Source organism: Astatotilapia calliptera, chromosome 9 (assembly GCF_900246225.1).
Source record: "Astatotilapia calliptera chromosome 9, fAstCal1.2, whole genome shotgun sequence".
In the NCBI taxonomy this organism is placed as follows: Eukaryota; Metazoa; Chordata; class Actinopteri; order Cichliformes; family Cichlidae; genus Astatotilapia; species Astatotilapia calliptera.
In genome coordinates, this window is record NC_039310.1 from 30,957,536 (window position 1) to 30,973,878 (window position 16,343).

The window sequence follows — 16,343 nt, forward strand, 5'->3', positions numbered from 1 at the left end:
AGAGCTCAAAGTGAAAACCTGATGAAGGATCCCAGCAGGGTGCAGGAATTTTTAATAGTGTTGATTGGTCTGTTGACCTGTGAAAGACCCGCCTCTGTGTGTGATTGGCAGGTACATCAACCACTCATGTGCTCCCAACTGTATCACTGAGGTGGTGACTGTGGAGAAGGAGAACAAGATCATCATCAGCTCCTGCAGACGCATCCAGAGAGGAGAAGAGGTAAGGCCCGCCCTCCATCAGTCAGCATCTCAGAGCGTGTGTGGTTACTGATTACTGCCCCTCCCCCTCCAGCTGTGCTACGACTACAAGTTCGACCTGGAGGACGATCAGCATAAGATCCCGTGTCACTGCGGAGCCGTCAACTGCCGCAAATGGATGAACTGAACACACACACACACACACACACACAGGCAGCTCGCTCTCTGTCGATCGCCTCCCCTGTGGGCGGAGCTTAACTTCATATCAACACAGTGATAATAATGAAAGTGATTGCTTTGATAACACAAGTAATGATAATAATATTGATGATGGGGATAACAGGTCAGGGTGGGGGTTATATATGCGCATGGGTGGGGTCAGAAGCTTGTTTCTGAGGGCGTAGCTGTGTTGGAGAGTGGGCGGGGCTTAAAGAGGCTGGTCCTCTGTGTATATTGTGTGTAAAAATGAGCACAGATGTAAATTTGAGATCAGAGAATGTGTTGTCTTTAACTTGCACTAAAACACAAAAACAAGAAAAATAGAGACTTTATTCCCTGGCCCCGCCCACCCCACTCCTGCCCCGCCCACCTCCATTTGTTAATTTCCTGTAAAATAAGAGTTTTTTTTGTATTTATTACTGAATGAAGCTATTTTCTAAACCTGCGGTGCGTTCGAGGTCCGGCGTGGCGGTGTGTAAATACGTGTACCATAGATGAGAGAATTGCACACAGAGTTTAAGAAGCCCTCCACCATCCTCACCACCGCCGATCAGCTGCAGCGTTTCAAGTACAGTTTGTGTTGCTGACCCGGCACCGCATCCCGATTGGACGGACTGTGAAGCGAGTCGGGCAGGCGTCACCGCGGCCTTCAGGCGCCGAGTCCCGCTGCCGTGTACATAGGAGACTGCTGATGTGTACAGAGACGACACGAAGCCTTTTTTATTATTACTGGACGTAACCGTGACGATGAAGATGTTTGTTTTTGGGAAATATGGTGACTCTGATTTAGAATCATTTACAGAAAAATAAAATATTTTACATGTTGCTCTCGCCTCATTCTGTTCTGTGTGCATAGCAACAGTCACATGACCACCTCAGTGTTTCAGTGTATTTGCTGTGTGAGCTGTCGTTGGGACTTAATGTGTTTCGTAACGACTGGCTCTGTTTCCTGTGATGCCTGGTTGTGTAAGCGGGCTTCATGCCCTCCTGTGATGAAAGCTGGAGTTGTGTTTGTACAGACCGAGTGGGGGTGGGTGGGTGCGTGCAGCAGTGTGGAAACATGAAAGGCGTCAGAAAAGTGAAGAACAAGACGTGACGGCGCCGCCTTTAGAGCCATGAAGTTTCAGCAGAAATCGGCACCTCTGGTTCTGTAAGATTCTCTTGTCACATCAGCGCCATGTTTCCTGTTTCCTCACTTCTTGTGGGTCAACAGCTGGTTTACTGTTGCCTGGGTGGATCCGGGGGCATTTCATGGTCTGTGAGGGTGAGCAGGAGCTCTGAGGTTGTGGGCTGAAGCTGGAGTCAGAGAAACAATTTTACAGGTTTGATGATCAAATACAGCTCAGACATCGTCACCTGAGAGCGCTCATGTCTCCAAGACGCACACTTCCTCTTATGTAGTCATCTGACTCCTGTAAATGGACAGGGGCGGAGCACAGATCCAGCAGCTGATGACCAAGATGAGGAAATCAGGATCTTCTTCTCTCTGAGACGGAGGCGGGTTTATCCCACCAGCACGCTGCACATCGCCTGCTCCTGACCAGGTGAGCTGTTCCGAATCCGTTACCATGGTGCTTTTGGATAGTTGTATTTTGAACATGTAAATATAACTCAAAAGTAAAGGCGTTGCATGAATCTCTGTATGTGTACAGCATTTATGCGTGAAGGCTACGCCTCACTGACACATTAACCTCACACCCCTCAGGATACAACAAGTCATAAAACCTGTGGGCTCCACCCACTGGTCAGGTTAATAACATGTGCTGATAAAGACTCCGCCCCTCTAAAAGCAGATAACAGCTGAATAGACCTGAAGTCTCTGCAGCCACGGATGGAGCCATTTGAAGTCTCAAAAACTAAAGGAAGGAGCTTCAGTGCTTCCTTTATTGCCTCCTTTAGCAGAGGAGACACTGAAGTGTCCTTTACAGGAGGACATGTTCATTAATGCTGTGTTTTCCATCCAGTGGAGCGACCTGCTGATGTGAGTGAATCAGCATCAAAGCTCTCTAAAGATGCCGAGCTTTGTCAAAGTGACTTCTGTGTGTGTACTGCACGCTTCAGGATGTTAGAGACAAACGTCAGTCACAGGAAGTCTGAATAAAGGAGAAGTTACTCTGGATCAGCAGCAGAGACACACACGTCACTTCCCCTCTGAGGTTCTTCTTTATCTGACACACTGATGTGTGAACGATGTAACAGCCTGTGTCTGCAGTCCGCTTTCAGGCTGCTGGAGAGCAGATGAACGTCTCCCACGTCCAGCCTCACACTGTGAAATAGTCCAACTGTCTAAGCTTCACTTCTCAGCCCTCATCAGTTCTCCTCCACATCAGGCTGTTTTCTACCAAAGTCATGGAAAAGCCTTCTAAAATATTCCCCCACAGCTCGGGTCTTCTTATCCTGCCTTTAGGATTTAGAGCAAAGCTAAGTGGAATAAAAAGTCCCATAAAACCAACATCGAAACGTAAAGTTTGTTGATTAAAATATTTTCTCAAACTAAAATGGGAAGAAACAAACTCTACTGAATATGACTGACACTCACTGAGTTTGATTTAGGTTTTTGAGTCACAACAGGGCAGATGTCCACATATGAGAGCAGAGCTGATTCAAAGCAAGCAGCTGATGCTGACAGGCTTTTGTCCTCGAGCAGGTTGTTCCAGCGTTCAGTGCTGATGGCAAAACCTTCAGATTTAAACTCAGGAACAGTCACATCAGACTCTTGAGTTGCCTTGTGTGACACAAATCTTATATTTTATTTGAGGGTTAGTTCAAGATGCGCTCATTAAAATCTGAAAGTTTAAATTCAGTTTTTATATATTAAATACAAATATCCATCCCTCCATTTTCCATCACTTTTCCTGTTGCTGTCCCAAGTTAGCTGTAGGACAGATGACCTCGCCTTAGACTGCAGAATACTTTGGGGTACAGAGGGGTTCATGGTCCTCTAGGTGACTGCAAATCATTTTCAATTCAGTTCTATTTATAAAGCCTGAAATAACAAGAACAACAGTCGCCTCAATGTGCTTTATATTGTACGGCCCACTCTACAATAATAGATTCAGAGAGAAACCCAACAATCATATGACCCCCTATGAGCAAGCACTTTGGCGACAGTGGGAAGGAAAAACTCCCTTTTAACAGGAAGAAACCTCCAGCAGAACCAGGCTCAGGGAGGGGCGGGGCCATCTGCTGCAATTGGTTGGGGTGAGAGAAGGAAGACAGGATAAAAGACATGCTGTGGAAGAGAGACAGAGATTAATAACAGATATGATTCAATGCAGAGAGGTCTGTTAATACATGAGTGAAGAAGAAACACCCAGAGCATCATGGGAATCCCCGGCAGCCTACGTCTATTGCAGCATAACTAAGGGAGGATCCAGGGTCACCTGGTCCAGCCCTAACTATATGCTTTAGCAAAAAGGAAAGTTTGAAGCCTAATCTTGAAAGTAGAGATAGTGTCTGTCTCCTGAATCCAAACTGGAAGCTGGTTCCACAGAAGAGGGGCCTGAAAACTGAAGGCTCTGCCTCCCATTCTACCTCCCCAAAAGTTGAATGTGTTCATCTGGACCCCATGGGTTCTCCAGGGTTAATATTGACATCATACTTGGAGAGCTGTCAGTATATTTCTGTCATATCCCCTGATGTAAAATGTTCTGTTCTTATTTAAACAGCTAACTGAATTTAATCTAACACTAAAAATTCACGAGGAAACATTTTCCCTGGGAACAAAAACAGCATGGTAATACGTGGAGATCCTGAAAAGTGCTCCAACAATGATCACATTATATTTGAAATATTTGTTCAGTTCTCTTCCAAACCCCAGCAGCTGTGTGCTGTAGGTTTGAGTGTTTACTAAAATAGAAATAAAAGCGTTCTAACGTCTCACCTGTTTGTTTCAGGCATACATGTGTACTATGTTTATTAAGATGGATTAAGCTTGTTTTTCAGTCATGTAGTGATTGTGTTTAACTGTATGAAGTTTATTAGACATTATGAAACAGACAATACAGAAAAGCCAATTTTGTCAAAGTCACTTAAAAAAAAAAAAAGATTTAACTACATCATGTGTAATTTCCATTCCAAATATTAATCACAGTTCAGAGGGGGCGGCAGTAAAAACTCCTGATGTCATGAAGTACACCGCTGCTCCAATTGTAGAATGATTGTGCTGCATTCTCGGAAAGCCTGGACTCCCATGTGAACTTATGAAGAATGGACTTGCATACTTGAGAATGGAAAAACGGCCCCGGTTAGATACCACATTTGGAAGATGGTACATCAGGATTCAGTGTCCCTAAACTCCCTTAAAATGCTGTTAAAGCTTGGAGCTCTTCCAGACTGGGACCTCTGCCAGATGCTCCCAGCCGACACTCGTATGTTTGAATGGGCCAGGCCTTCTCCACCATCTGGTCCATCTCACCCCTAGGTAGCAAGTGAAAACCAAGCTTCACTTGCTGAGTGTACAAGGTGTAGAGCTGCAGGTCTTGTGATACGATTACAAATACCCGAACATCAGTTGGGTTCACATCAGGTAGATCCCAAACACCTTTCAGGGACTCCAAGATGGCTGAGTATTCTGAACTATTGTTTGTGGTACAAAGCAAAACCAACAATGAGGACCCGTTAATTGGTCCAGGGAAAAAACTTCCTCATCCTCTGGAGAAACCCAATATACAAACACAGAGCTGGGGCCATATATATAAAAGTATACCCACCCCTGTTCGCTGCCTCTCAACAAGAGAAACAGAGAAAGAGAGAAAGAGAAAATAGAACAGAGTCCAGCCTTAATCCAAGAAACTGCTTCTAACATGACCTGTTTGTTGAGGTGAACCCAAATATTTCTAGCCAGTACTGGTAATTCTACATCAGCCGCAGGTTTTCTCAGTGCTATAACTTCACTGCAGTGTGTAAACAGAAGATTCCATCAGAAACCGGGGTGCTATGATGTGTTGCAATAAGTGATATGAGACCAGCTGATCCTGATTCACTGTACCGCATTCTGTCATAGATCAAAGATGGAGTCTGAACCAGACCAGCCAGCTTTATCAGCTCCATCCGCAGGTAGGAGCTCAGTATTTTAGGACATTAACACAGAAACACACAAAGCTCAAACTGACCAATCGTAGCTGTCATTTCCTTCAAAGAGTGAGGTAGGATGCATGCTTATTATGTCTCTTTTTTCCTGTAGAGGATGAGCTCAGCAGGGTACGGTGCAGCTTTGTTTGGAGGGTTTCAAAAGAAATCGTCACACAGCTCCTGGAGGCTCTGGTAACGGACCGTGTCCTGAATGATCTGGAGAAAGCATCAATAGTGGAGGGGAACTCGGTCACAGCAGATAAGGCTCGTGACTTGATTGACACAGTAAAGAAAAAAGGAGGAACTGCCTCCAGGATAATGATCAGACATCTTCAGACCATAGATCCGACTCTCTCCTCTGAGCTGCATTTGTCCTTTGAGCCATCTGCGCAGCCAGGTGAGCTCTGTTTGTTGTTATGATGGTTTTATTGCTCAGTTTACTTCAATTCTGAGAGATTTAACTGTGTGTGTGTTTAACTGTAAATAAAGGTTTTTTTCTGTTGTGAATATATTGAACCCTTTACTTAATATTTTAATTACAAATCCTCTTTTCTCTTCAGAGCTACATTTCTCTGGACATTTCTGTATCTCATTTAAAGTTTGTTGCTTTTTGATTGATCCACGTTTGTTATCTGCAAAGACACTGATATGAAAATTGTGTCTTTGTGGTTGGTGAAAACACATGAACCTCCTCATGAATGAGCTGAAAAACGTGAAAATCAAGAAGCCAGTAGTTACCCAGTAGTTTCCTCGTTTCAGACACTGAAATTGGATTATTTCCATTTGATGGTTAGAGGGTTAATTCCATATCCCAATCACTAATTTTGGTAATCGGGAGTCAGTCCGCCAGGGTCTCCGCTCCTGGACCCTGCCCAACACAAATTGCACCTGACCCCTACGGTGGCTCCTGCAGGTGGTTAGCTCTCAGGAGGATGGGCCCATCTCCCTTTTTTGGGGGGCCTGACCCAGATAAATGGAAGATGGTGGATGGATTGTTAGAGAGTTTACTTTGTGTGGTTTGTGACATAACTAATTTGTTAATGGTAAAAAATTCATTGTCAGGAGAGAGACCTGACTCACCCTGAGAGGAAGGATTTACTCCATCAGACCCTGAAGACCTAAACAAACCGTCACAGTGTCGTATGTGGGAACATGTGCTGAATGACCACCTTCCTCAGCTTTTACTAGTCTCTCTTTCTAATTGCTAACATGATAGCTGTATCTGGTATGAGTGAATGACAAGGTCTTAAAAGAATAAACAATCCTGGTTGGGTGCTGTTCAACTCAAGCTGTTTGTTGGCCAGACTGTCAACCTTGCTTTGGTTCTTATGTCTCTGCTAATAATAAAGGGAGGGCCTGGGGTCCTCGCTTGTCCTCTGTGCTGATGTGTAAAGGAAGAATCATCCTGATTCCCTTATTTAACAGCTTCTACCAACTGTAAAGTGTAATCTCTATGCTAAGAAAATAGTAAATGCATTAAAAGACCCTAAAAATAAAAAACTCAAAATGTTTGAGGATATTTCTTTGTTTGATAAGTCACTGCAGCTCTAACCAATGCAGTTATCTGGCTTTGTTGTCTGGACTCCAGCTTTTTAACTGTTGACTGAAGTTTTTGTTGGTTCATGAACTTCTAACCTACACTGAGTTTTGTTTGAATGACTCCAGGGATAAGTGTGTCACAGTGATTTGTTTATGAGTTATAATAAATCAGTTTAGCTCGAAGTCATAACTTCATAACCGTAGACTTGGGTTTAAGTCACATTCACATATAGATGCAGTTGAATAACTTTTTCCTCATACTGTACAGACCACTCTACAGGCAATGATCTTATTGACAGTTTTTGTTTCATCCAGAGACTCTTCAGGCCTGTCACCTCAAACTCAATTCAAACCTGAAACAGAAGTTCCAGTGTGTGTTTGAGGGGATCCCTAAAGCAGGAAACCCAACCCTTTTGAATGAGATCTACACAGAGCTCTACATCACAGAGGGAGGGACTGCAGAGGTCAATGATGAACATGAGGTCAGACAGATTGAAACAGCATCCAGGAAACCAGACAGACCAGAAACAACAATCAGACAAGAAGACATCTTTAAACTCCCACCTGGAAGAAAAGCACCAGTAAGAACAGTTCTGACAATGGGAGTGGCTGGCATTGGGAAAACAGTCCTAACACAGAAGTTCACTCTGGACTGGGCTGAAGGCAAAGCCAACCAGGACATCCAGTTCATATTTCCATTCACTTTCAGAGAGCTGAATGTGCTGAAAGAGGAAAAGTTCAGCTTGGTGGGACTTGTTCATCACTTCTTTACTGAAACCAAAGAAGCAGGAATCTGCAGCTTTGAAGACGTCCAGGTTGTGTTCATCTTTGATGGTCTGGATGAGTGTCGACCTCCTCTGGACTTCCACAAAACTACAATCCTGACTGACCCTAGAAAGTCCACCTCAGTGGATGTGCTGCTGATAAACCTCATCAGGGGGAAACTGCTTCCCTCTGCTCGCCTCTGGATAACCACACGACCTGCAGCAGCCAATCAGATCCCTCCTGACTGTGTTGGCTTGGTGACAGAGGTCAGAGGGTTCACTGACCCACAGAAGGAGGAGTACTTCAGGAAGAGATTCAGAGATGAGGAGCAGGCCAGCAGGATCATCTCCCACATCAAGACATCACGAAGCCTCCACATCATGTGCCACATCCCAGTCTTCTGCTGGATCACTGCTACAGTTCTGGAGTTTGTCGTGAAGAACAAAGAGAGCGAAGATCTGCCTAAGACTCTCACAGAGCTCTACCTACGCCTTGTGCTATTTCACCTAAAAACAAAGAACATCAAGTGTGATAAAGCCACAGATCCACACTGGAGTCCAGAGAGCAGGAAGATGATTGAGTCTCTGGGAAAACTGGCTTTTGATCAGCTGCAGAAAGGAAACCTGATCTTCTATGAATCAGACCTGACAGAGTGTGGCATCGATATCAGAGCAGCCTCAGTGTACTCAGGAGTGTTCACACAGATCTTTAAAGCTGATGAGTATGACATGTTTTCAGAAACAGTCTACTGCTTTGTCCATCTGAGCATTCAGGAGTTTCTAGCTGCAGTCTACATGTTCCACTGTTTCACCAACAGAAAGACAGACGTGCTGGAAGAGTTCCTGGGAAAAGACTGGGAACATAAAACAGAGGTGCTGGAGAACTTTGTGGGGAAAGACTGTAAGGATTATCTATTTGATTCTTTATCTGATGTTGATGATGATGATGATGATGATGAAGTTTCATCCGAGTGTCTGTTTCTCAAGAGAGTCATGGAGAAATCCCTCCAGAGTAAAAATGGCCACCTGGACCTGTTTGTCCGCTTCCTTCATGGCCTCTGTCTGGAGTCCAACCAGAGACTCTTAGGAGGTCTGCTGGGTCAGACAGAGAGCAGTCCAGGAAACATCCAGAGAGTCATTAAGAGTCTGAAGAAGATGAACAGTGATAAAATCTCTCCTGACAGAAGCATCAACATCTTCCACTGTCTGATGGAGATGAACGACCTCTCAGTACATCAGGAGATCCAAGAGTTCCTGAAGTCAGAGAACAGATCAAAGAAACTCTCTGAGATCCACTGCTCAGCTCTGGCCTTCATGCTGCAGATGTCAGAGGACGTTCTGGATGAGTTGGACCTAAAGAAGTACAACACACAAAACTGGTGGCAAGTGGCATCTTGGCAGCTGCACGCTTGACTTTTCTCAGTTCATGGGCAGTTATTTTGCGCCTTGGTTTTTCCACACGCTTCTTGCGACCCTGTTGACTATTTTGAATGAAACGCTTGATTGTTCGATGATCACGCTTCAGAAGCTTTGCAATTTTGAGACTGCTGCATCCCTCTGCAAGATATCTCACTATTTTTGACTTTTCTGAGCCTGTCAAGTCCTTCTTTTGACCCATTTTGCCAAACGAGAGGACGTTGCCTAATAATTATGCACACCTGATATAGGGTGTTGATGTCATTAGACCACACCCTTTCTCATTACAGAGTTGCACATCACCTAATATGCTTAATTGGTAGTAGGCTTTCGAGCCTATACAACTTGGAGTAAGACAACATGCATGAAGAGGATGATGTGGACAAAATACTCATTTGCCTAATAATTCTGCACTCCCTGTATATCTGTATTTTGCAGACAGAGAGTTACAGGACTCTCTCCCAGACCACAGACTCATAATACAAGTCAGAGCTTTATACAAAAAAAAGAAAGTTTTTTTTTTTTTAATTTTCATTGTAAGTGGGCTAAAGCAGTTAATTAAAAGTAGTCTAACATAAATGTAAATGCTGTAATTTGTAATGGATTCGATTCTGGTGTGACCACAGTGCACACGTCTGCTTGTTGCTCACAGTGGTCCAAGGGACCGCTCAGGGAGTTTGCATATTCGCTCACACATGAAAAATTAGAGGGAACATTGGCTACTAGTTGTCACTAGTCATCACTGGTTGTTGTGTGGGATTATAATATTATTTTATGCCATGTTAGACCCCTAATTAAAGATTGTGAATTATTATGTAGTTTTAGTTTGCATCATTCTCCTGAATTAGAAGGTGATAACTATTGCATTTGTTAAACTGATTTGCATTACATTAGACTGCTGATTTATTGTGAATGAATGGTATTGTTTTATGATGCATTATACTGCTGAGTTATAAGAAATACTGTTTGCAGAAAGTCATCGACTTATTTGTCTGATTAGAAGAGAACAGAACATGCTGGAGTTTTCTGCCCCATCTCAGCAGGAGCAGATAAACAGGGAGCCAAGGTCGTAGCTTTTATGATAAGGTAGGGGCCACTAGAGGCTATAAGAGTTTGATCAATGCTCCACCATATTGAGATCTGATGCTGTCTGCGTACGGTGTCCATCTCCCACGCGTGTGATCATTAAAATCATCGTTTGACTCAACCCGGCCGGACCAGTGTTGTTATTGTGGTTTTTCCTCTTGTATCCATCCCCAATATTTGAATCCGTAACAGTTGTTACTAGTCGTTGCTGGTTTTTACTAGTAGTTCTTACTAGTTGTCGCTGGTTGTTGTTACTTGTTGTTACTAGTCATCGCTGGTTTTCACTTGTTACTAGTACTTACTAGTTGTTCTTACTAGTCTTCGCTGATTGTTGTTACTAATGGACGCATCACTAACCCCAAAATAAAGTGCGTTACAATAATCCAGCCTAGAAGTAACAAAGGCATGGATTACTGTCTCAAAATGCTGTTTCGATAAGATGGGTTTTATTTTGGCTAATTCCCTCAAATGAAAAAAGCTAGATCTTACAACAGCTCTGACCTGGCTTTCAAGTTTAAGATTTGCCTCTATTTTAACTCCCAGATTAGTGATGACTGGTTTAACATACTGTGCCAGTGAACCAAGATCTATAATAGTGGCCTCAGAAGCGCCACCAAAAACCATCACTTCTGTTTTCTGTTCATTAAAATGTAAAAAGTTCAAAGCCATCCAGGCCCTTATTTCATCAAGGCATCTGAGCAGCGGGTCTACTGAGAAGCCATTTATCTTTTTAAGTGGGAAATAAATCTGGGAGTCATCGACGTAGCAGTGGAAAGAAATCCCATGTTTCCTGAAAATAGACCCAAGGGGTCGGAGATCTAGAGAGAAAAGAAGCGGGCCTAAAACTGAACCCTGTGGGACCCCACATTGAAGAGAAGCAGCAGAGGATACAAACTCCCCGAGTTTCACAGAGAAAGTTCGCTCTGCCAAATAGGATCTGAGTCACTGCAGTGCGGCACTCCGCATACCCACCAACTGCTCTAAACGGGAAATTAAAATATTATGATCCACTGTATCAAAAGCAGCAGTTAAATCTAACAGCACGATAATAACACAGTCACCTGAGTCATTTGCCAAAAACACATCATTAAAAACTCTTAAAAGGGCAGATTCGGTACTATGTAAAGCTTTAAAACCAGATTGGAAAACTTCTAAAATACCGTGTTCTTCTAGGAAGGACATTAATTGCTTGTAAACTACCTTTTCAAGAATCTTTGAGATAAAAGGCAGTTTGGAAATAGGTCTGTAATTCGCAATAATATCAGGATCAAGAGCAGGTTTTTTGAGTAGAGGCTGAATCACTGCATGTTTGAGATTGACAGGTACAACACCAGAGGACAGACTACTATTTACAATGGATTGTACAGCTGATGCTACAGTGAGAAAAACCTCTTTGAAAAATCGAGGAGGGAGAGCATCATGAGGGGAACCTGAGGGCTTCATGTGAGCAACCAACTCCTGCAGGCAGAGCAAAGAAACTGGCTCGAACCTGTCAAAGACAGCAGAACTAGGGACAGGGGTAGAAGGGTCGGGAACGGACTGGGAAGTCTGCGCTTTGACAGATAGCACTTTATCAATAAAAAAGTGCAGGAAGTTTTCACAAATTTCCTGAGAAGACTCGACACCAGCAGTCTGTGGAGCATGAAGGACCATGTCAATAGTCTTGAATAAGACATGAGGCTTACGACAATTTGCCTGAATAATAGTAGCGAAATGTTTCCTCTTAGCATCTTTTACAGTTTTCTGGTAAGAATTCCAGTAGTCTTGTAACATTTGGTATGACACCTGAAGTTGATCCTTCTTCCATTTACGTTCAGCTCTCCTACACTTTCGTCTGGCAGCCCGGGTGTCTTCATTCAGCCAGGGTTCAGATTTGGCTTTTACTTGCCTAAGCTTAAAGGGGGCCACTGAATCTAAAGCAGTTTGGCAGACAGAGTAAAACCACGTACTCAGCTCTTCTGTATCATTGCATATGAAATCAGAAAGGCCGCCGTTCTGATTAAAAACAATAGAGAACTGTCCAGCAGAGGAAGGGTTAAAAATACGACAGCTCCTAGCAGCAACAGGAGGAAGATTAACTTTAGTACAAGGAAGGAAAACCTCAAACAAGACAGGCCTATGGTCTGACCCTACAACATCACAAACCTCTAAGTTAGAGACAGGTAAATTGTGAGTTAAAACAAGATCCAACGTGTGCCCATATTTTTGTGTAGGCACAGACACAGGTTGCACAAGATCAAAAGAGTCAATAAGATTTAAAAAGTCCTTTGCCATATGCCATGATCATATTTTGGCATAATTTCAGCCAACAGATCAGAAAAGTCATTTAAGACGTCCTTATTGTATTTGCGGAGTCTGTAAACCACAGCACAGAGCACTGTGTGAGAGCGACCTAGCTCAAACATACTCAGGTCAAAGCTACTAGGTGATGTTGATAAGGGCAGTGGTTTACATTTATACTGCTTCTTAAAAACAACCGCTAGTCCTCCTCCTCTGCCTGATATTCGAGGAGAGTTTAAAAAGCAGCAGTCATCTGGTAAAAGATCTGTGAAAACGCTGGACTCACCGGCCCTCAACCATGTCTCAGTTATACAGAGGAAATCCAGTCCTTAGGTTATAAATAAATCCCTTAAAATAAAAGTTTTATTACTCAGCGATCTAGTGTTCACCAATCCAAACCTGGTGGAGGTCAGCGTGTTCGTGGCTGACAGCGAGACCCGACGCAGCGGCCGCAAGTTCTGTAGGTTCGCACCGCGCCGACGAAGATGAGGGAAAATCTTTCACAGCTGGGCTCCGGAGAGCACGGATAAAAGGCACGACAAGGTACAGATCCACGTTCGTTCCAAGGAGCCGGGGAAGAGCGCACCACGTATGCCTTAAGTTTCACGAGTAGACCGCTATGTTTGCCCCGGCATCTGAAACGCTTTCGCCGTGAGGCTGGGGCCCGGGTCCGACAAAGGTTAGCTGGTATCCCAGACAGGAATGGAGGTAACGCCTTATGTCCATTATAAGTTGCATTGGTAAGATCACTGGCAACTAGTCGGAGGTCCAACAGTTTTTGGCTGCTTTGCCAGAATCTCTTCGAGGCAGTCCAAAAGTCTTTTTCCATGGCCTCTCCAAACTCCTCCAACACCCGAGTTTTTGCTTCAGCCACTGCCCGAGGCGCATTCCGCTTGACCTGTCGGTACCTGTCAGCTGCCTCCGAAGTCCCACAGGCTAACCAAGCCCGATAAGACTCCTTCTTCAGCCTGGTGGCTCCCTTCACCTCTGGTGTCCACCATTTGGTTCGGGGATTACCACCACGACAGGCACCAACCACCTCGCAGCCGCAGAACTGGATGACTGAGAACCTTCACAGACATTTCATCAGGAACTCAATGGGGATGTGGCGTACAACACTAGAGGCCAACTCCAAGCCCATAGCACAAGTCACCATCAAGTGCGGGATCTACCAAGGAGATGCTCTGTCCCCACTGCTGTTCTGCATAGGCCTGAACCCCCTCAGTGAGATCATTAACAAGACTGGCTACGGGGCCAGTCTTGATGTCCTGATGATCCACCAGGACAAACTCAGCAGTGTGTGAGGAAGAGGAGGAGGAAGATCCAGCAGCAGCTGACAGATGGAGAGAATAGACAGACTGTTCCCTGTTTGTGAAGGACTGCTAGGAAAGTTTAAATCAGTCCTGAATCAGTCTTATTAGGTAATGTTCAAATAATGTGATCATCCCAGTGTTTCCAGTGTGGGAGAAAGTACTCAGAGTACTCAGGGCCTTCAAGTTACACACTATGAAAGGCAGCAACAAGTTTAATGTTCAGAAGCCTAAAGTTTGTATCAGCAGCAGGATGGAGCTAAAATAAATGTTGGTTTCAGTTCTATGAAGCTTTGAGTATTTTGGATCAGTAGCTGCTGTGTTTGTTGCATCATATTGCTGTAATTGTTTATATGCTTTATATATTCTGAGCTAAGTTGATCTATAGTGTTACATCATATTCTATAAGGATGTTATGTGTTTGTAGACTTTCTGCCCAGTTTGACCCATTTAGCAGACGTCAGCCTGTTTAAGGCTCTGATATCTATTCTGTGTGACTTACAGCAGTTATGACATGGTCTGATTTTCTCACCCAATAAAGGAATATTTCATATATCAGTCTACTCTTCATTCTATCAGACACAGTTATCACAGCTCCTACATTTGCTTTTTACACATATTTGTAAGCATTGAGCCAATTTTAGTAATGCCAACATATTAACTCATTCACTGCCATTGACGTCTATAGCCGTCAATGGCAGTGAATGAGTCAATGGGTTTAACTCATTCACTGCCAATGGCTGGCAGTGAATGAGTTAAACGAACCATATTTGTCTCTTATATATAACACATATGTATATACACTGTCAAAGATACTTGTCTTTGAGTGAAGATTTAAGGTGATAGGAAACATAAATAACTGCAACTTGAATCTTTACTGAAGCTCAGTGTTTGACAGAGATTCATGTTCACTGCTGTAATAACTAATAATGATAAATAATAACTATAATATTGGCCATATTATATTTACATTACCAAAGTGAGATGACTTTAGTCTCATGAACAACATTAGCTAATTGTTATTTACTAGCTAATCCTAAAATGACTGTTCAGTACCAGAGATGGGCAAACGCGTTACTGTAATCCGATTACTTTTTTCAAGTAACGAGTAAAGTAAGGGATTACTATTGCAAAAACGGTAATTAGATTACCTTTACTTTCCCGTAGGAACGCTGCGTTACTGCGTTACTAAAACCGTGATTTTTTTTGCGAGAATGTCTCATGTAAGCAAGTGCTACGTTCGTGATAACAGCTGTGTGCAGCTCAACAGTGGATCATATATCCAGTACGGAGAGAGTATGAGCGTGCAGCGTTTAAAGCGTGGAAGTACTGACCTTTGATTTGATTTGATTTTTGGTTTGATTCCATAAAAAGTGACAAAAACATTAGCGTCCATTAGCGTTGTGCGTGGGAAGAAAACTTCTTTTTACAGCGGAAAAAACCCCCCTAACCTTCCAAGCAAGCTCTGTGTGCTACCACGTAATGGGAAATTCACAGAGAAACTGCCGTATCCTTCCACTGACCGCTGCAGCACACCTGCACCAGGGTAAACCTCCGCCTACCCTACTCCTACTTTACAGGTGAAAACAGAGCAACAGGACCGCTGAGTCTTTGATTTTATTTATTTTCTGCTGTGTTTTACTTGCATCTATTTGAAAGACTGAGTGTAAACACAAAAAAAAAAAAAAAAATTATGTGCTGGAATGTGCAGAAAATAGGTTTAAATGTTAAACAAATTTCTTCCAGTCAGTGAATGTTGCATATAATTACATTTTTGCTTGATGCATAAAGTTTAAAGATTAAAACTAATAAAACAAGTTTTAAAAAGAGACTTTTCCATTTGATTACATTTTGTATGATGGATTATGCAGAAAAAGTAGAATTGGGCTTTTTTGCCTGTCCCGTTTGGCTCTTTTGCCATCAGAATTGTTGTCTAAAGGCAAACAAAGATGCCCAACGGATTTACTTTACCAAATTGACCATCCCAGCCCCAGGCTGAGAGATCTATCGCTTTATCACCTATTCAGGTTGTAAATCGTGTTTTTAAAAAGTAACTAAGTAATTAATTACTTTTGAAAATAAGTAATCAGTAAAGTAACGGGATTACTTTTGGGGGGAAGTAATCAGTAATTAGTTACTGATTACTTTTTTCAAGTAACTTGACCAACACTGTTCAGTACAGAAATGAAGCCCAACAATCATGTTTTTACAGTCCTGTGGTCTCAGCCTCAGAAGCTTATCAAATCACACAAAGCTCATATAAAAACAAACAAATGGACAAAAGATTGTGAACGCGATGGAGGCTAGACCATCCCATTTCGCATGCCTTAGCGGGCTTTGAGTACGCGGCCCTTGTGGACCGTTAAGGCTGCGTACTTTAAGGCTGCAGACCCTGAATTGGGATACAGCCTGTTTTACTTTGAAAGCGTTCACAGCCTTTTCTTTGGCAGCGGTGTGT

The 16,343-nt window shown here is 43.2% G+C and overlaps 2 protein-coding genes across 2 annotated transcripts in view; both read left to right on the forward strand.

Moving 5' to 3' along the window:
* The window catches only part of kmt2ca (lysine (K)-specific methyltransferase 2Ca), a 50,813-nt gene extending 49,570 nt beyond the window's left edge, over positions 1-1,243 (forward strand). Inside the window, exons 75-76 of the mRNA XM_026179280.1 lie at positions 112-220; positions 293-1,243. Of these exons, the coding sequence (XP_026035065.1) occupies positions 112-220; positions 293-385 (202 nt within the window). The 3' untranslated portion in view covers positions 386-1,243. The remainder of the gene's footprint in view (positions 1-111; positions 221-292) is intronic.
* Positions 1,244-1,292: 49 nt separating this feature from the next.
* Positions 1,293-13,064, forward strand: LOC113028836 (NLR family CARD domain-containing protein 3-like). The gene is made up of 6 exons (XM_026179281.1): positions 1,293-1,961; positions 5,423-5,475; positions 5,603-5,887; positions 7,345-8,666; positions 8,766-9,175; positions 12,950-13,064. The coding sequence occupies exons 2-6, from the start codon at positions 5,430-5,432 to the stop codon at positions 13,062-13,064; spliced, it is 2,178 nt and encodes a 725-aa protein (XP_026035066.1). The 5' UTR covers positions 1,293-1,961; positions 5,423-5,429.
* Positions 13,065-16,343: the final 3,279 nt, after the last annotated feature.

Excerpts from the sequence above, each read along its gene's own strand:
- LOC113028836 (XM_026179281.1), top strand. The coding sequence starts at position 5,430 with ATGGAGTCTGAACCAGACCAGCCAGCTTTATCAGCTCCATCCGCAG. Across the intron at positions 5,888-7,344 it reads TGAGCCATCTGCGCAGCCAG|AGACTCTTCAGGCCTGTCAC; the intron begins GTGAGCTCTGTT and ends TGTTTCATCCAG. Across the intron at positions 8,667-8,765 it reads ACTGGGAACATAAAACAGAG|TGTCTGTTTCTCAAGAGAGT; the intron begins GTGCTGGAGAAC and ends GTTTCATCCGAG.